Source organism: Chiloscyllium punctatum, chromosome 15 (assembly GCF_047496795.1).
Source record: "Chiloscyllium punctatum isolate Juve2018m chromosome 15, sChiPun1.3, whole genome shotgun sequence".
Taxonomy (NCBI): Eukaryota; Metazoa; Chordata; class Chondrichthyes; order Orectolobiformes; family Hemiscylliidae; genus Chiloscyllium; species Chiloscyllium punctatum.
Window position 1 is genome coordinate 4,855,399 of NC_092753.1, and position 19,480 is coordinate 4,874,878.

The window sequence follows — 19,480 nt, forward strand, 5'->3', positions numbered from 1 at the left end:
GCATGTGGGAAGTAAACTAGTGCTGCGTAAATGCCAGGCAATGACCGTCTCCAACAGGAGAGAATCTAACTATTCTCCCCCCCACTCAAACCCGATATTCAATGGCCTTATCATCACTGAATTCCTCACTGTTAAGGTCCTGGGGGTTACATTAATCAGGAAGGGAACTGGACCAGCCACAGGAGTTACAGTTGCTGCAAGAGGAATTCACGGGCTACGATTCTCACCTGCCTCTTGACCTTTCCAAAGCTCAAGCCCCATCAAAAAAGCTCAGTTCAGGAGTATGATGGAACACTCTCCACTTGTCTGGATGAGTTCACTCAAATAGCTCGACACCTTCCAGGACAAATTAGCATCGGAATTAACCAGACAAATCGCTCCACCAACTAAGATCTTAGTTGGTGGAGCGATTTGTCTGGTTAATTCCAATAACGAACGAGACTCCCACATGCTAAATAGTTACGCGACCCCGAGCGGTCCGCGTCCAACTTCTTAGAGGGACAAGTGGCGTACAGCCACACGAGATTGAGCAATAACCTTCCAGGACAAAGCTGACCCTTTGATGGGTATCCCAACCAACACCTTACATATTCACTCCTTTCCCCACCAGTGCACAGTGACAGCATTCTGAAAGATGCACTGCATCAACGTCACTTTCCAAACCAGAAGAACTCGCCCAGCAGACCGATGGAAAAACTGCCAACTGTAAGTTTCCCTCCGAGCCCCACACTCTCCTGGGCCAGGAATCAGACCACCCTCTTTCCGCTATTGCTGTCAAATTCATGACAGTCTCTTCCTAACTGCACACCAAAATGTGGAGGTTCTTGAAGGAGCCTTACCACCACCTCCTGAATGGGTAACCAGTGATGGGCTCTCTTCGATAGCCAAGGAATGCTGCTTCATATCTGCACCACGACAGAGCTATGAGCTCCAATCAAAACCTCAGAAGCTATCATTAATTACAGTCGAAACCAGCCAGCTTTGTGTTGTCAGGAGAGGTCCAGGGCAATTTCCTCTTCGCTGTAACTTTCTCAATATCATTCCATGGGAATGATGGCTGACAGCATGCCTACTCAGGGAGAAGGCAAACCTCATTGCCTACTTTTATGTAAGGGCTATAGGACTCTGGAGCAACTTTGTGATGATGTCATGGAGCTGCCCCTCACTGGGTGTAAATAGTACCGTTTGGACAGAGTTGGAAGATAGATTGCTCGAAACACACGCAGAGAAGCATGTGGAGTAGACCAACTAGCATTAAGCAGTGGGTTATTGGAGCAGGACTTCAAAGATGTAATGGTAAGATTACAATCTGGCTAACCTCCGATTACCATGTTTTTGTAGTATCAGTCTTAACATACAATAAACACCATCTTACAGAGGCCTCAGCCTGAAGACAGGTCTTGATCTTACCTTTTCATCAACGAGTCTGTCTTGAACTCCAGCTCAGGTTTGTGGGAGTAAACGAGCTATCGCTCGTGGGTTTTCACCACCTTTTACCTCTGAATTCATTCCCTCACAGAAATTCGGGGAGCCCTCAGTAAAGTTGAAATGTCCTACAGTTGATCAGGATTTCACCCGGCACACCCTGATCTGAACGTTTCCTAATAAACCTACTCAGAGAAGTTACTACACACCTCTGGAACAGGTGGGACTTGAACCTGGGGCTCCTGGCTCAGAAGTAGGGACACTATCTGATCCTGATGGTGTGATCAACCTGTTCAGACCTGTCTAATGTATCATACTCAGCCAGCCAGTGAAATGTCAGTATGCAAACAACCTTACGTCAACATCGAAGTATTAAAACGGAAGAGAAAGAATGACTTGCCTGTCTGTCTCGATCTGTCTGTCTGAATGTAAAAGGGATATTTAAGAAGCAGCAGACTTTAAGTTGCAAGGGAGTTATAAGTGAGCTATTCATATTTCACAATTGTCGTTTGTTATTGTTTGCAGAATACAGAGGAACCTCGGTTATCGATTATCCGATTTTCGGATTATCCGGCAAGCTCATCTAAATTACATTATTCACATTCAATTATCCAGAATTCAACGAACCAAACCAAATACTCCCCACCTGTGTCCTTTAGATAACTGAGGTTCCTCTGTACAGTTATTTCCTTATTCAGTACTGAAACTTGCTGAGTGTTTTCTTGTAACCTCGTGAGTCGTGATAATTGATGAAGGGCTTCCGGCCCGAAACGTCGACTCTCCTGCTCCCCGCATGCTGCCCGACCTGCTGTGCTTTTCCAGCAACACACTGTCAGGATGTGGAGCTGTTTTTTTTTGTCAAAGCACAAAGTTTAATTAGAGACTTGAACCACAGCCCAGTCAATAAGAGTTGAGTTGCTCAACAATAGTCAACAACGTGAGGACAATCAGAGCCTAATTCCTAGATCAGACTGTGAAAGGGCTTTTGTGGTGCAGTGGTAGTGCCCAGGTACGATTCCCGTCTACCCCAGAGCTATGACACAAATATGGCTGAACAAGTTGCTTGAGAAACATCCATCTTGCAAAGGCTCCAATGGCAGTGGTATTGTCCCTATCTCTTGGCCAGAAGACCTGGGTTCAAGTCTGAACTGCACCACAGGATTCTGCTGTAGAGAACTATCTGACCACACTGGTAATCCAGAGATCCAGGCTAATAACACTGGGGGCACAGGTTCGATTCCGAGCAAGGATTTGGATTAAATAGCATATTCAATTGATGAATTGAATAAAAAAAACTTAAAACTGAAGGCTAGTATCAGTAATGGTTACAGGAAGCCATCATCAAGTACTGTAAGAACCCATCTGGTTGACTGATATCATTTAGTAATAATAGTCCTACAGGTTTATTTGGAAGTACTAAATTTTGAAGCGCTGCTCCCTTCAAATAAACCTGTTGGACTATAATCTGGTGTTGAGAGATTTTTAGCTTTGTCCACCCCAGTCTAACACCAGCATCTCCACATCTCAGCTAACACTGACTTCAGCCAAACTAGAGCTGAAAGTTCAAGAGTCACAAATGAACCTAACGGGAAATTTGGAAAGCTGTTTACACAGTTAAGCTGTGAGCACATTCCAGCAAAGAGATGATGAACATGTCGATGAAATATAAGGAGAAGCTGCAAAAAGATTAGAAAGATGGTGAATGATATACTGATCGGGTTAGAGGGAGGAGTGAGAGGAAGATGTCAGCCATAACACAAGCACAGACCATTTGGGCAGAATGGACTGTTGGTATGCTGTAAATACTATGAAATTGGAAGCAATTGACATTTTTTGATTGGTTATTGCAATTTTTTATTGATGTATTTGGGAGTGTGTGGGATGGTAAATTCCTGACACATGAAGGTAATCCAGGCAAAAGTGAGAGAGAGAGAGAGAGAGAGAGAGAGAGAGCGCGAGAGAGAGAGAGAGAGACTGCAGGTGAAAGCAGAAATGGCCAATGCTGGCGACAACACATTCACATTTTGGGTTCCATCTTTCATTGAGGAAGGGTTTTTTTGTTGTTGTTTTGTTTAAGACCTGAATCTGGACTCTGATTGAGAAAGTTGTAGGTTCATGTCTCTTTCTTAAAGCCTGAGGGCAGAATCTGGGCTGACACTCCCAGTGCAGCTCAGCAGAACTGCAGCACTAACAATGGTGCTGCCTTGTCAGTCAGACATTCAACCACAGCCCATTCTCCTTTGGAGAAGAGTGCACAAGCTCTTCACAATGTCCCGGCTAATATCTGCAGCTCAAAAGTACCGGAAATACTTTATTGAATAATTAATCTAATATAATAATCTAATTTTTAGCCCATTCTGTTGAGTGATCGCGTTGCATGCAAACTGATTGCCATCTTTCCTACATTACAACAGTGAGTGCACCAAGGGTGACTGTAAAGTGCTTCGGGGTATCTTCATGAAAGGTGCTACAAAAATGCAGAGGCAGTTCCCATCTCGAGGTGCAATCCTTCCACCATCAGTAACTCAATAAAACAACCCCAAGCTTGTGAGAGATATCACCGATAATACCTGCATTGTTGTCTTGAAGGCTCCTGGATGCTAGTGCCATCAGTGTATCATCAGGCCGAGGTATTAAAACTTTTAAGATCCCAAACACTTTTCTGTGCCTTCCTGCCAGTATCTGGAAATAATTAATGATGCAATCACAAGGGCCTTGAATCTAAAAACTTCTCTTCCTTAAAACCTACCTCTCCGATAACGTTTCCAGTCACTCTTTATAATGTGGCTCACTGTCAATCTTTTATCTACTGATTCTCCAGTGAAATGCAATAGGATGTTCTCCTATACTGGAATGCTATATAAATACAAGTCTTTGTTGTAGAAATTCTATGCTGTCACAGATCTTTAAGCAAAGCTTCACCACTCTAACGCAGTGAAAGGATGTACATAGATTCGCAACTGACTTCAGGTTAACAATGAGAGTAGCGTCCCTTTAACCATGCCTGCCTCGTTGCAATATTATCAAAAGTGCACACAAACACAAATTTTGCCTAATGGCTAGAGCAAGGGATGATATTTTCATGTTGCTATGCAACAGATGTGTCGTTTGTTAATGTTTCAGCTAATAGGCAGCCAATAATGATTTCAGGCAGAGCTATGCTAAATGGTCACGTTAACTCTGAACTAACAGAAAGCAATGCCACTCTTTCTAAAAGGTGTCCTCAATACTCTAACTGACCACAGCTGCCACCTTGGGGCCCATACACATGGGTGAATTCTTGAAGGGCTTTTACCATTAGTCAGCAGCACTCCCTGGGAATATGGGAAGATGCAGCCATTCAGTTACTGTGCTGCACAAGATTTATTATGGTGCTTGAAAACAGTCATTACGTTTGACATGATGACTCTCTCAGTGTCACTGCATCAAGTAACCCACAATCGCTTCAGGAACAATTCCCTGGAATTTAAGCAAATCCTCCAAAATGCATTCAATCTGGGACATAAAACTGGAAAGTGAACTTCTGCTCTCACTCACACCCATTGTTTTGTTATGGTCTGTTCAGATTTTTTCTTCAAGCCAGGTAGAAGAGCTGAAAAAGAGGTCAGGGGTGTGCTGGCAAGATGCATGAGTTGCAACTGTGGGACCCAGTCGAATTTAGTTAAAGTGCCTTAATGCAAGCTAAGATAGCCTCACTAACATATCCACACTGGATTTGCTGGTGATAAAATGGTCTCGTCCACGCAGATTGAACAAAGAACACTGACTATCAGTTTGGAAATGCGATGCTGAGCTTGCACAGGCCTATCACTTTAATATCTTCCTCTGCTGCCATTCTGAGCTCTTCATGCTCCTACCCTGTTCAAACAATGTTCCACATGTGCTAGAGGAACAGCATCTCTGTCTGCAATGAGGGGCACTTTAAGCCTTCTGGAAGATATAAAAGCTTAAACACACGTCCCATCAGATTCAAGAACAACTTCTTCCCCTGCTCTGATTGGACTTCTCACCGGACCTCTCAAATTTAATAGTGATCTTGCTCTTTGTGCACCTTCTCTGCAGCTGTAACATTGTATTCCTTGCTCTGTTCTATGACCCTAAAGCACTTTGTATGGTATGATCTGCCTGTACTGCACATAACACAGAACTTTTCACTGTACCTAGGCGCATGTGACAATAATAACTCCAATCAAATCAGATCAACACTGAACCCAACAATATCAGATCAAGCCCAGTGCTCCCATTTTTGCTTGGTGTTGGTTCCATTCATCACAGCTATGCCCCAGCTCAAGAACATTTTTAAAAGTGTATTTTCTTATCCCATTACCATCCTATTTTTGTATTGAATCTCTCCTGCCTTCCACTCTGTCACAGACCTTTCATTTTGCTCTTTTCTTCCCTCCCCACCTTCCCAGTCTGTGTCCGAGATCAAATCCCACGGCGTGTCTATTCTTTTCTAGTACTGATGAAAGGTCATCGAGCTGAAATGTTAACTCTGTTTCTCCTTCCACACACGCTGCCAGACCTGCTCACTTTCCCCAGCATTTTCTGCTTTTATGACGCACCTGACTGACCTTAATTTTCAGATTAATCATACCGCACGCATGACACTGGAGCAAAATAACAGGTAAGATCCCTTTTAAACAGCAATCAAGGAAGGTAGGGGAATGGGTCTGCATGGGTTACTCTTTTTGGAGGGTCGGTGTGGACTTGTTGGACCAAAGGACCGGTTTCCACACTGTAGGGATTCGATAATTTTAGATAAGCTGCAGAGCTGGGCTGAGAGGGAGCAAATAGAGTTTAATACAGAAAGGTGTGAGGTCATTCACTTTGGAAGGAGTAACAGGAATGCAGACTACAGGGCTAATGGTAAGATTCTTGGGAGTATAAAGGAGCAGAGGGATCTCAGTGTCCATGTACATAGATCCCTGAAAGTAGCCACCCAGGCTGATAGGGTTGTTAAGGAAGCATATGGTCTGTTAACTTTTATTGGTAAAGGGATTGAGTTTCAGAAACATGAGGTCATTCTGCAGCTGTACAAAACTCTGGTGCGGCCACACTTGGAGTATTGTGTACAGTTCTGATCACCGCATTATAGGAAGGATGTGGAAGCTTTGGAAAGGGTTCAGAGGAGATTTACTAGGATTGCCTGGAATCGAGGGAAGGTCTGACGAGGAAAGGCTGAGGGACTTGAGGCTGTTTTCGTTGGAGAGAGGAAAGTTGAGAGGTGACTTAATTGAGACATATAAGATAATCAGAGGGTTAGACAGGGTGGACAGTGAAAATCTTTTTCCTTGGATGGTGATGGCGAGCATGAGGGTATTTAAGCTTTAAATTGAGGGATGATAGATATAAGACAGATGTCAGAGGTAGCTTCTTTACTCAGAGAGTAGTAGGAGCGCGGAACACTCTGCCTGTAACAGTAGTAGACTCACCAACTTTAAGGGCATTTAAATGGTCATTGAAAAGGCATATGGGTGATAATGGAATAGTGCAGGTTAGATGGACTTCGGATTAGTTTCAACATCGAGGGCCGAAAGGCCTGTACTGCGATGTAATGTTCTACATTTCTATGTTCTATAGACTTGCAGTGAAAAGAGAAAGAGGTTTAGCCACAACGAAACAGCAATGATCACAAATGCATTTTGTCAGAATTCCTTGTGTGATTACTGGTCATTCACAGAATGGACTTTATTGTAATCTTTCGCATTCTCAAATCCTGGGAAATGTTACAGCGTGAGACCATTTTCAATAGTGGTCAATCTAACTGGATTCACTTTAATACAGTACCAAAACCAAAATTAGCCTAAAATTTTCAATCTTTTTTCTCTGATGCAGCAAACTTCAAGTCGTTAATGCAGGTTGCAGGATCCTGATTGTCATTTTTGGCCGAGGCTAGATGGAGTTTGAACAATGTGCACTGTGAGCGGTACCATTGACGATGGAGGAGGTGAGCATCAATGGAAATGTCCTGTGGGCCACTGGAGAACTTTAGTGTACCAGTCAAAAGAACAAAAGAGAAGTACAGCATAGGAATAGTCCCTTCGGCCCTCCAACCCTGTGCCCTAACTAAACCAAGAAACAAACCTTCTGCCCTTATTCCATCTGTATCCCTCTATTCCCTCCCTATTCATGTAACCATCAAGCTGCCTCTTAAATGTCGCCAACATACCCGCTTCCACCACCTCCTCTGGCAGTGCATTCCAGGCTCCCACCACGCTCTGCGTGAAAAACTTCCCTCGCTCATCACCCTTAAACTTTCCCCCTCTGTCCTTGAAGCCATGCCCCTTTGGATTTAAAACTTTAACCCTCTGACTATCCACCCTAACTGTGCCTCTCATAATTTGGTAGACCTCAATCAGGTTTCCTCTCTGACACCACCTTCTTAACCTTTCCTCGTACCCAATGCCCTCGAGATCAGGCAGCACCCTGGTGAAGCTTCTCCGCACTCTCCCCAAAGTTTCCACATCCTTCTGGTAATGCGGCAACCAAAACGGCACAAAATACTCCGACAATACCAGGTTTTATCCAACAAGGTTTATTTGGAAGCTCTAGCGTTTGGAGTGCTACTCTTTCATCAGGTGATTGTGCAGTATAAGATCATAACGCACAGTGTCTTACAATCTTATACTCCACAACCACCTGATGTGAAGTTTGCACATTTTCCCCGTGTCCGGACTCCTCCCACAGTCCAAAGTTGTGCAGGTTCGGTGGATTGGCCTGGCTATATTGCCCCACAGTGTGGAGGGGCATGTGGGTTAGCAATGGGGAATGCAGGGTTACAGGGATGGGGTGGATCAGTGTGGGTTTGATGGGCCAGCTCCCAGACAGGACGGATCCCACATGATTCACCTCTCTGAGCCTGCTCAGCCAGTCAGTAACACTGTGACTGATGTTAGTATGCGCTGATAGCCCTCTCGATGTCGACTACATGAGAATCTCACCTCACTTTGATCAATCAAGAGCTCTCAGATTATTGCAAGCTTTGTTTTCAAAGAAATGAAAGAGCTTAGGGATTCGACACGCTGAACCCTTTTTCTTTGTATCTACTTCACCAATCCAAAGGGATTCCAACCTCTCCTGCTCAGAGCCTGAGGCCTCTGCAAAAGGGTACCATACCTGTCCAGCTGCCTTAGAGCGTTCACTCAAATGTCTCAAGCCCAGAGCGAAAACAATTCCACTCCACATTTCTTATTTTGCAACTCCTTGAAGCTGTGTCCTCTGGTTCTCAGACCGTTCACATGCAAAGATAACTTTTCCCTTTCCACTCTGTTCAGTCCTCTCATTATTTTGAGAACCTCTATGGAGGTTCCCCGGGCCTTCTCCTCTCCATGGAAACCAGTCCCAACCTCTCCAATCTGCTCTCATCACTGAAGTGGGCCTATCATGGAACCATCCACGTCAACTTCGTCTGAACTTGATTACATTAATACATTTATTTATTTATTGTCCATATGTAATCAATCCATCAGAGAAAGGGGTCAGAACACAGACACAAGACAGTGAATGATGTGGGATTTACATGACCCATCCGGCTACATACATCCACCCTAGTCTCGCGCGCACGCATTGACCAATCTTTCCTACTAAAAGATTAAATCTTTTAAATCTAAAGAGATGACATGGTGGCTCAGTGGTTAGCACTACTGCCAGGAACCTGGGTTTGATTCCAGCCTCAGGTGACTGAGCAAACTCCATACAGACATTCTTCCAGTGTCTGTGTGGGTTTCTCTAGGTGCTCCAGACTCCTCCCACAGTCACAAAAAATATGCAGGTTAGATTAGGTGAACTGGCCTTGCTAAATTGCCCAGAGTGTTCAGGGATGTGTAAGGTAAGGTGCATTAGTCAGGGGTAATTGTAAAGTAATAGGGTAGGGGGAATGAGTCTGGGTGGGTTACTCTTCAGAGGGTTGGTGTGGACTTGTTGGGCCAAATGAACTGATTCCTCACTGTAGAGATTCCGTTTTCATTTCCACCACTTTGCCTGAAAGTTCTTTCCAAACCTTAGTTCACCTCCAATGGAGGTAGACCTCTTGCTATCAGGCAGAGGGTGGGCTTTTTTCCAGTTTGAGCCTTAACCTCTTCTTTCAGTGCACACAAATCATTTCACACTCCAACCTTTTCCACAGCCGATACAATTTGACATCCATCTGTAACCTCACCCTCGAGTCTCCTCTTTCATAGTGACATGTCCAAGGCCCTGCAAGTCTTCACAAAACCAAAGTACCGCAGAAACCTGAAGTGAAAACACAAAAAGCTGGAAATACTCAGCAGATCAGGCAGCATCTGTGGAGAGAGAGCAACAGAGTTAATACTCCAGGTCAACGACCTTTCATCAGAAGTGACTGTTGGAAGGGCTTTGGCCTGAACCGCTGATGCTGTTTCTTTCTGGACAGGTACTGCCACACCCACTGCAGATTATTTCCAGACTTTTCTATGCTTGTCCCTTTGACCTTTCCTCATTATTCTGCTCTGTGACAATCAGAGATTTGTACTGTATAGAAGAGGCCCTTTGGCCCACTGAGAATGTACGATGAGGGAATCAACTTTAAGTTTCCTCCACCCACTGCTCTGATCGTTTGTGTGACTGGAAGCAGGCACAGTTTCCCAGATGGCGTCAAGTGTTGTTTGAATCCAACTTCCCTTGACTTGAATTCTGGTCAAAGTTAAAAATCGCCCAACACCAGGTTATCGTCTACCAGGTTTACTTGGAAGTACAAGCTTTCAGAGCGCTGCTCCTTCGTCAGGTAACTAGTGCTCCAAAAGCTTGTATTCCCAAATAAACCTGTTGGACTATAACCTGGTGTTGGGTGATTTTTAACTTTGCCCACCCCAGTCCGACACCGGCACAGGCACCTCCACATCTTGAGTTTTGGTGACACAGTTCAACATTCCAGAGAACGTGAATCAGTAGTTGGGCATGTCAAGTGGTAGATTTCTGACTTTGAGATAAAGCCAAGCACCGTTGCAGAAAGAAATTTTAGGGAAGCTTATTACTCGCGGCAAGAGTTCACAAAATTCCCATAGTAACCGTTTCCAGAGCAACCAAGGTTGGTTATGACAGGTGTCACAAAGGAGAGAGAGTCAGCAATGAACTCCTGGAAAAGACAAAAATCACTGACCCTATTAAAAAGATATCAAAGTGAACCCTGGGAATGTAGAAGCAGGATGCATTTCCGAAGAAAGGGACTTTATGTTCTCAAAGAGTGTCAAAGGTCAGTGTGGTGGTGGTGCACAGTGGCTCCGTGGTTAGCACTGCTGCCTCACAGCACCAGGGACCCAGGTTCAATTCCAGCCTCAGGCGACTGTGTGGAGTTTGCACATCACCCCGTGTCTGCTCTCTCTCCACAGATGCTGCCTGATCTGCTGAGTATTTCCAGCTTTTTGCGTTTTCACTTCAGGTTTCTGCGGTACTTTGGTTTTGTGAAGACTTGCAGGGCCTTGGACATGTCACTATGAAAGAGGAGACTCGAGGGTGAGGTTACAGATGGATTCTCTCCAGGTGCTCCAGTTTCCTCTCGCAATCCAAAGATGTGCAGGTTAGATGGATTGGCCGTGCTCAAATCGCACGTAGTGTGCAGGGATGTACGGGGGTAGCCATGGGAAACGCAAGGTTACAGGGATAGGGTGGGTCTGGGTGGGATGCTTTTCAGAGGGTCAATGTGGACTCGATGGGCTGAGTGGCCTGCTTCCACACGGTAAGGATTCGATCTCGACTGAGCAAGCTTTGCACCAACCGAGGGCACTGCTTGGAAGACTGGCCCACACCAACTGGCACCATTTGACTTGCAAAAACAAAAACTGCACTGTTTCCCCCCCACCCCCCCGGCTTACCTTTCTCAAAATGAATGGGTTGTCCTGCAGGAGGAAGAAACAAGAATTCAGTCTAAGGGTTCGTTTCCTTGTGAACTGAGCAGGAACTCCGGGATGGAGAAACGTTCATCAGCAAATCTGGAATCCAGCGGATAGATTCCCAAGAAAGGCGGTGATTTATTCAGTTCCCCGTAGCCGAGTGTTGTTTACCGCTTCAATTGCACCTCCACCGAACGCTGAACAATCCGCATTTCGCTGAAGGGATGAGACTGGGGGCGGGCACAATCGCACAGAGTGTGTGAATTTGCTTCATTTCCCTTTGTAACCCCTCTCCGTCCTCAGCACCATTGTAGGGACCATTGGAATAGTGCAGGTCCACACTGGTACTGGACCATTGCTATGGTACAGCCTTAAACCCCCTGCTCCTCGCCTAAACGTCTCGACACTTGCAGGTTATTGATGCTTCAGCTCCCTCAGGTCTTCAGTCAGTGGATTTACTCCGCTGTGCAGCACCATTCATTTTTCTTTGGGACTGGTTCTCATCTTGCATCCTGCGCCAGCAGCCCCCTGCCTACCTGTGACTCATGCACATTGCTGCCTCCTGCTCCCGTCCTGTCCAGGGAACAGCTGAGAGAGAGAGAGAGAGAGAGAGAAAAGCACTGATGTCACCAACAGGAAAGAGATGGCATCACATGACAATTGTGCAAAGCTGTCTGAGCCCGGAATAAACCAGAAATTCATTGCTCCTTTGGACACACTGCATGTAGGAAATGCTGTTGTAAGTTCACGGTTTGCCAAAGGATACTCGACCCAAAAGACATGCAAACTTCGGAAGCTGAACTCAAAACGTTTTTGACAATTTACAGTGGAAATGAATCAGAGTCCTGTTTTTGTTCCAAAAAAGAGAGAAGACAAATTCTGTGAAAACATATAAACAGGCAGGTTGTGACACAGAATCCCATTCCCCCACTGAGTCTGCACCGACCCCCCCCCACCACACACCGAAGTGTATCCCACCCAGATCTACCCTATCCCCATAACCCTGCATTTCCCATGGCTAACCCACCTCGCCAGCACACCCCTGCACACTTTTACCACGGCCGATCCACCCAACCTGAGCACCTCAGGACTGTGGGAGGAAACCCACACAGACACGGGGCGAATGTGCAAACTCCACATGAACAGTTGGCCGAGGGTGGAATTGAACCCAGAACCCCAGCGCTGTGAGGCAGCAGTGCTAACCACTGAGCCATTGTACTACCCGAAGGACCATAAAATAAGGGGCTAAATCTGACCATATTTTGCCAAATTGCTACTCTTCTGTTGCACTTCTTGGAGGGTTTCCCTCCCCGAGGCCTAGTGTGTTTTCGAGTGCTACCCTCCCAAGTTCAACCACATGTGGCCTTGTACCAGTACAGCATGGAGGTGCCCTTCTTGATCACAGTGAGCCCGATTCTCCTATTCACCTGCAAGTGCTTGGCACTGCCGGGATATCCCAGGACACACTGGCATCTTTAAAAGGCCCTTGTGCACCCAGTCATTCTGCAGCTGCCCATCATGGTTTGTGGCATCTGCCCCAGAGGAGGGGTAATTGCACCCCGCTTTGTGAACAGTGACCCAGAGGTCCTGGTGAATTGGATGGTACAGAGAAGGGAAATCCTCTTCCTCATGACTGGCACAGGAGGTCACAACACCAGACCCTGCCCGTCAAGTCCAAGGGCTATTGCGGTCTCAGTCTTCTGAAGGAACACCCAGTGGTGTGGCTAAAAAGCCATGACCTTCTCCAGTCTGCCATACTAAGTGCCACCACCTTTGTCTCTGCTACTGTATCCACCTCCCAGTGAGGCGCATGGTCTACCAATCTCACTGTCACACGTAACATCTCCCCTCAGTCACTCCCACCCACTCAGCTGCCCCATACACACACTGCCACCTTCCCCAGCACGAACGGCTGTGCCAGCCGCTTTCATCTCTCTCTCAATCCCTCGCTTTCTCTCAGTACAGGAGAAAATGCCCCATTACAGGACAGGAAGAGCCAAGCCTGGGCTGGCCACTCCTCAACCTCTACAATGCAAGGATCCTGCCCCTGAACGCCCCGAGTTGCTGACTGAGTATGCCCAGAGCCCCAGACTGAGATATCAGTGACTTATTGTGTTGGAGTTCCTGTCTGACCTTTAACCTGACTACCCCCTTCTGCTTTCAGACACTGCCATTAGCTTGATGCCCAAGCGTTATGTTCGCTGCAGGGATGGTGGTACCGTTAGCAGATTGCTGTGTTGTACAGCAACATCTCCATTCCCCTTGACTGGTCACAGCTGATCACCATGACAACCTGCCTGGCTTGCAGTCTGCCTGAAAAGATACGGTAAGGGTGCTGCTAGGATCCAGGTAAACTCCCAGGTGAGTGAGCACTAAGAGAGTGAGCTGAGGTGGTGTCTGCTGCCTGCATTCTCTGAGCGATGAGTCTACGGGCAGCTTTCACATGCAGAGGCACACCAGGAGTGGACTGCTGAGATGCCAATGAGGGTGCAGAAAGGATGGCACATGTCAGATGCCGACCTCTCTGAATGCGGTCATTGCCCACAGAGTAATGGGATGCTGGCGAGATGATGGAGTGTAGCGTTTGCATTTTAGTATTGGCTGACAATGGGACTACCCCCCCCCCCCCCCCATGATGAAGGGATTACAACCAGCAGGAAAGCACAAAGCACACAGGAAACTGGCACAGAGCTGCCCGGACTTTCTGCAATTGCCCTAGAATTTGCTGCTTTCTCCCTCAGCCGGGCTCCTGGGATAATTCCTCCACACAGCAAGCTCAGAGTCCCTTCATGCTGCTCGCCATCCACCTTTGGTGCCAGGCATCACTAAGGAAACAGGAGCATTTGGCTGGCAGCCTGCTGAGTGAGAGACATCCACCTTCATCGAGTGGTGTACCCAGCACAGGTCTGAGGGGTAGAGTGGTCAGGGTGGGCCTGAAGGGGAGTGGGAGTATCCAAACAGGCCTGAGGAGGTGGTGGTCCAGGCAGACAGGAATGGGTTGGGAGAATTCCCCCCACCTCAAGTAGGAGAGGGGAGATCTGGGCAGACCTGACAAGGATAGCCACATCCTATGAATGGGAAGAAAAGGCTTCTGACCCCAATCTCACACAGTCACCAGTGATACCCCCCAATAATTCGTCCATAGCTTCCCACCCCAACCACAGATGCCGGTTCTCATCAGCACGCTGCACCTTTGGGAACGTGATCCGAAATCACAATGTCAGGTTTCACACAGCTCCTGGCGATACCCAGCTCTACTTCAACTCCACCTCTCACAACCTTTCATTAATTCTCACACTGCCTGTCTGACATCAAGTACTCAACAAACATATTTCCTCCAATGACGTATCGGGGCCACGCGAGTCTCCGATCCCTGCTAGAAACTGCTTCCCCACCACTGACCTCTCTCACCCTGGCAACTATCAGACTGTTACAGCACATCTGTTACACTTGACCCGGAGATGAGAATTTCCAACAGCATGTTATCAGCACCCACCACCAATACCCATCTCCACCTCCATAACAATCGCCTAACCAAGTCCCTACCTCAGCTGACCAGTGACTGAAATCTTTAATCATGTTTTTGTAACCTCTCGGCCTAACCATTCTAACCCAACCCTCACCTTAGCTCACAATCAAGTTCCATTTCCCCCAATTATCCTTGTCTCCACCAATCTGCAGTGGCACCCTGATTAAAAACTCTACTACTGGTGTCTGTGCCGAAAGCTGCTCTCAAATCCTCCCTTTAACCTTTCCCCTCCTGTAAGATGATCCTTTAATCCGGAATCTTTGGAATCTGACCAAAAATCTCTTTCTATGGCTGTGTTTGGAATCTCTCTGTAAAGTGCCTTGTGTTAGTGCATTGTCTAAAAATGGCTATGTAAATGCAGCTGTTGTTGACTGCAGAAATAGTTAAAAGGAAACTTGCAAGTGATCAAAACGGTAAATGGTTTCAAAGGGGGTTAGTTTAAAAAATTGTTTCCCCACAACAGAAGTCGCAATAACCAGAGGACACAAGTACAGAGAGACTGGCAGAAGGAACTTGGGGCCAAGAGGACAAATTCTTTGAGCTATTGAATGTTTATGATCTGGAGGGCACTGCCTGAAAAGATGCTGGAAACAAATGCAATAATAACATTCAAAAGAGAATTGGGTGAGTGTTTCAGGTGGAAATAAATAGTCATACCACTTAGGGAAAGGTATAAGGGATCGGGATTAATTGGATATATTCAGGGCTTATGTCAATTCTCCTGCTCCTCAGATGCTGCCTGACCTGCTGTGCTTTTCCAGCAACACATTTTTAAGCTCTGATCTCCAGCATCTGCAGTCCTCACTTTCTCTAATTAATTGGATATAGTCCATGTGCTGTATCTCAAATGAATGTATGGCTATAGCTGCCCCTTTGCAAGTACATCAAATCAATAGCTGTGCAAATTTGCAGACCACCTTAGCACAAAAAAACAATGCACCCAACTTCAAAGAGAGACAATTTTTTAACAAGTTGTTGTAGAAAATTGAATGAGAACCCAAGTGATTGGATACCTCCTAGTCCATCAATTTGGCTTTACTGAGTTCAAGACTGGGAGTACCATTCAGGAAAGCTTTGAAATTCCAGATAAATTCAGACCCTAAGACAGGTCCATGTGCAAGTCTCCCTGCTGTTTTCAGGATGGGATTTATGATCTGTCATGGAATGCGAAAGGTGAAATAAGCAAGATTGCCAGCAATGAGCACGGTGAGAAATTTGAGAAGTTTGCTGTTTCGCCTTTCTTTTCTGAAGACCTCAAGGCCTCGTGAAGACCACTCGCAGGTTGGGAGTGGGGAATGTGAGCCAAGCCAGATGTCACATGTTCAAGAAAGGACGCTAGGCAGCTAGGTTCTCGCCACCAAACAATAATTCTTTGTACAAACACATACTGCGGCCTAAACACCAGCCTGTAACACACAGGCAGCGCCTTCAGAACAAGTCAGAAATCCTATCTCCAAAGGACCATGGGTGGAAACATAGAGAATGGTGCACTTGTTATAGACTGAATGACACTTGCTCTAACACTGGCAAGTGTAATGAAACTTGCACGTTGTCTGTCCTAAAAAAAAACAGGCTGTGTCTAATGACAGTGACCCTTTGTTCTCAGCAAAACCATCATCTATTCATATGTAGGCTGTAAGAACGACACACCTTTGCCCAAGACATCTGGGACTCAGGAATTGATATCCTTGACTGAAATGACGTTGCTTCATAGAAATACAAATATTATGCAAAATAAGTCAATGAATAATAACAAACGAGAGAGAGAAAAAAGTGTAGTCAAAAATCCCCAGTCCCTCCAGTGGCCATTAGTATCTATCTCTTATTTACTTGCTAAATGGGCAAAGATGGGGACATTGGAATGTTAATGTGTCCAAGTGTCCCTCTGAAGCTTGAATAATTTTGCTGGAAATAAAATGTTTGTTATGGGAATTTCTTCCTTAGCAACTGACATGTAAAACGATGGTGTTGTGTGTTGAGAGATCATGCGACATCTCAGATGTCCCTCTTTTGACCAGATTTACACTACCTCTGTTCAAAGTTTGTTAAGCATGACAAGTCATCACTGGCAGTGAACAGAAAAATCAATAATTTTTTTTAATGTTCTTCACTGTTTTCAGCAACACTTGATTTGCAGATTTGGGAATTTGCAGTTTTTGCATGAGATTAATGGTTAAAAATATTTTCACTAGCTCTAAGTTCTTCCCAGGTGGGAATTAAGGGAATCAAAATCTCGACACCAGGCATCAGCCCAATGCCTACCAGGTCCAGCAAGCACGATGGGCTATATGACCTCCTTCTGTGCTGCGTTTTTCTACAAACGAGCTAGGACGTTGTTGACGGAAATAAGGAAAAAACAATTATTTCCTCAGGCAATGATAAGGGAATGAGATTAGTGGTGTGGGGAACTGGGCCCTCAAGTTAATAAACACTCAATGGGTGAGGTAACAAAGCAGCTGCTTTTATTCCAAATGCTGTGGTTACAGTATTCCAGAGGAGAGACAGTAAAGTGTGGCTGTTATCATGCAAATCCCATTACAGGGCTCTCTACGTCACAATATAGTGAGAATGACACCACCGCATCCTCAAAACTATTATTTCTAACCCCCCCCCCCCCCAGGGAAGTGGGGGGGGGGGGGGGGGGGGCGGATGGAGGGGAGGGGTGGGTATTGATCCTCAGTGAGTACTTTCTTTGACTAATTGACAATTACATGATCATTGTGCCATGTAACTGTCAGCACGGCTAGAATGGAGCTAGACACAATTTGGTCTTTATTCATCTCAGACTTCTATGTTGATTTGATTAACTATTGTCACACGTACCCAAGTATAGTGAAAAGTTTTGTTTTGTGTGCAGTACAAGCAGATCATACCACACAACGATCATAGGATAATAGAACAGAGCGAGGAATACAAAGTTATGGCTGCAGAGAAGGTGCATAAAAAGCAGGATCAACATGTTGCTACGTTGAGATAAACAGATACATATTTATATCAGCCATAAAACTGATAACCTGCGGAGAAAGCAGGGACATAGGATTAGTTTCAAGTAGCGCGAATAGGGAGACAGCAAGTAACTCAATAAACTAATTTGTGTGCTGTAAACGTTTTGAGTCTATATGAGGACTATCCATTTTTAAAGTGAGAGCTATCACTATTTATTTTATTGGAGTTTAGAATTATAATTCTATTCTCTGAAGCTTTAATGGGGCACAAACACCCCTCATCCAAGTAACCACAATAACAAGCAATTCAACCTTACAGTATTTACTCTCTGCATTTACAGCAAGTATCTGTAGATAGTAATCAGGAGTATGATCCCAGTTAGAGCTTCTGCTCTCTAATCCTGGCAATCAACTGGGGCATTTTGGATTAGTGGTGCTGGAAGAGCACAGCAGTTCAGGCAGCATCCAAGTAGCTTCGAAATTGACGTTTCGGGCAATAGCCCTTCATCAGGAATAAAGGCAGTGAGCCTGAAGCGTGGAGAGATAAGCTGCATCTCTACTGGCAGCCCATGGGAAATCCTTTCGGTTGGCATGGAGGTTAACATGTCTCAGGCGTGTTTTAAACATAGGACAAGTGCCAGAACAGTATGGCACATATATCCTCTCCCTCTTCCAATTATGTTACGGACCAAAACTGCTGGATGTCATTTTGTTTGCTTAACAATATCTAGGCACATGGAGCAAAGCTGGATAAATGGATTTAAAGTACTGCTGACCCATGTTCTAAATGCGGGGCAGATTACAAAGGCTGCATGGTCTCCTCTTGATCATTTGTTCAGCTCCAGTCAACCAAGAGGAATCATGGGGTTCAACTAGAGATCACATACGACAAACAGAAGCAGAGTGTGGCCTGGCCAAAACGTTGCTCTAAACCAATGTCAACAATACCAGATAACTAGTCATTCATCTGTTTCGGACCCCTTGGTAACTACAAAGTGGAGGTCTTTTTTTGCCCAACAAAGCTGATCATACTTCAAAGATAATTTTGTTGCTTATGGAGAGCTTTCAGGATTTGATATTACATTATACCAAGTGATGGCTATCTGCATGCTGTGGTTATGTTACTGCACCAGTGTCTGCAAGGCTGAATTAATAATCCTCGGGAGAAACTCACCATAACAAGGTTTTGAATTCGAATTCAGTTTAAAAATTACCCCTAGAGTCAACAAGTACCTACAAAGACATCCATGGTGTTGGATGTAGGTGTGCTCCCTGAGCTGGAAGGTTCACTTTCAGTTGTTTCGTCACCATACTAGGTAACATCAGCAGTGAGCCTCTGAATGAAGCATCAGTGGCATGGCTCGCTTTGCATTTATGTGTTTAGGTTTCCTTGGGTTGGTGAGGCCATGTCCTGTGATGATGTCATTTCCTGTTGACATCACCAACTCAGGGAAACCTAAACACATAAATAGAAAGCAGGCCGTGCCACCAGTCCTTCATCCGGAGGCTCACTGCTGATGTTACCTAGTATGGTGACGAAACATCTGAAAGTGAACCTTCCAGCTCAGCGAGCAAACCTACATCCAGAACCTCAACCTGAGCTCCAAATCTTCTCAAAACTCGCTGACATTCATGGTGTCTCCACCAAGAAACATTGTGAATGGTTTGATGAAGAGGCAAAGAAATACAGAAGAACCTCAATTATCCGAACAAGATAGACGGCAAGTATT

The 19,480-nt window shown here is 45.5% G+C and overlaps 1 protein-coding gene across 3 annotated transcripts in view; it reads right to left on the reverse strand.

Annotated features, from left to right (window-relative positions):
- LOC140485993 (H(+)/Cl(-) exchange transporter 4) overlaps positions 1–11,885 on the reverse strand; it is a 213,875-nt gene extending 201,990 nt beyond the window's left edge. For 2 of the 3 annotated variants that reach the window (XM_072584497.1, XM_072584492.1), the window contains exon 1: positions 3,996–4,097. In XM_072584497.1, the coding sequence (XP_072440598.1) occupies positions 3,996–4,035 (40 nt within the window). In that variant the 5' untranslated portion in view covers positions 4,036–4,097. Of the gene's footprint in view, positions 1–3,995; positions 4,098–11,258 lie in introns of those variants that run through there. The other variant, XM_072584493.1, reaches the window with a different exon arrangement.
- Positions 11,886–19,480: the final 7,595 nt, after the last annotated feature.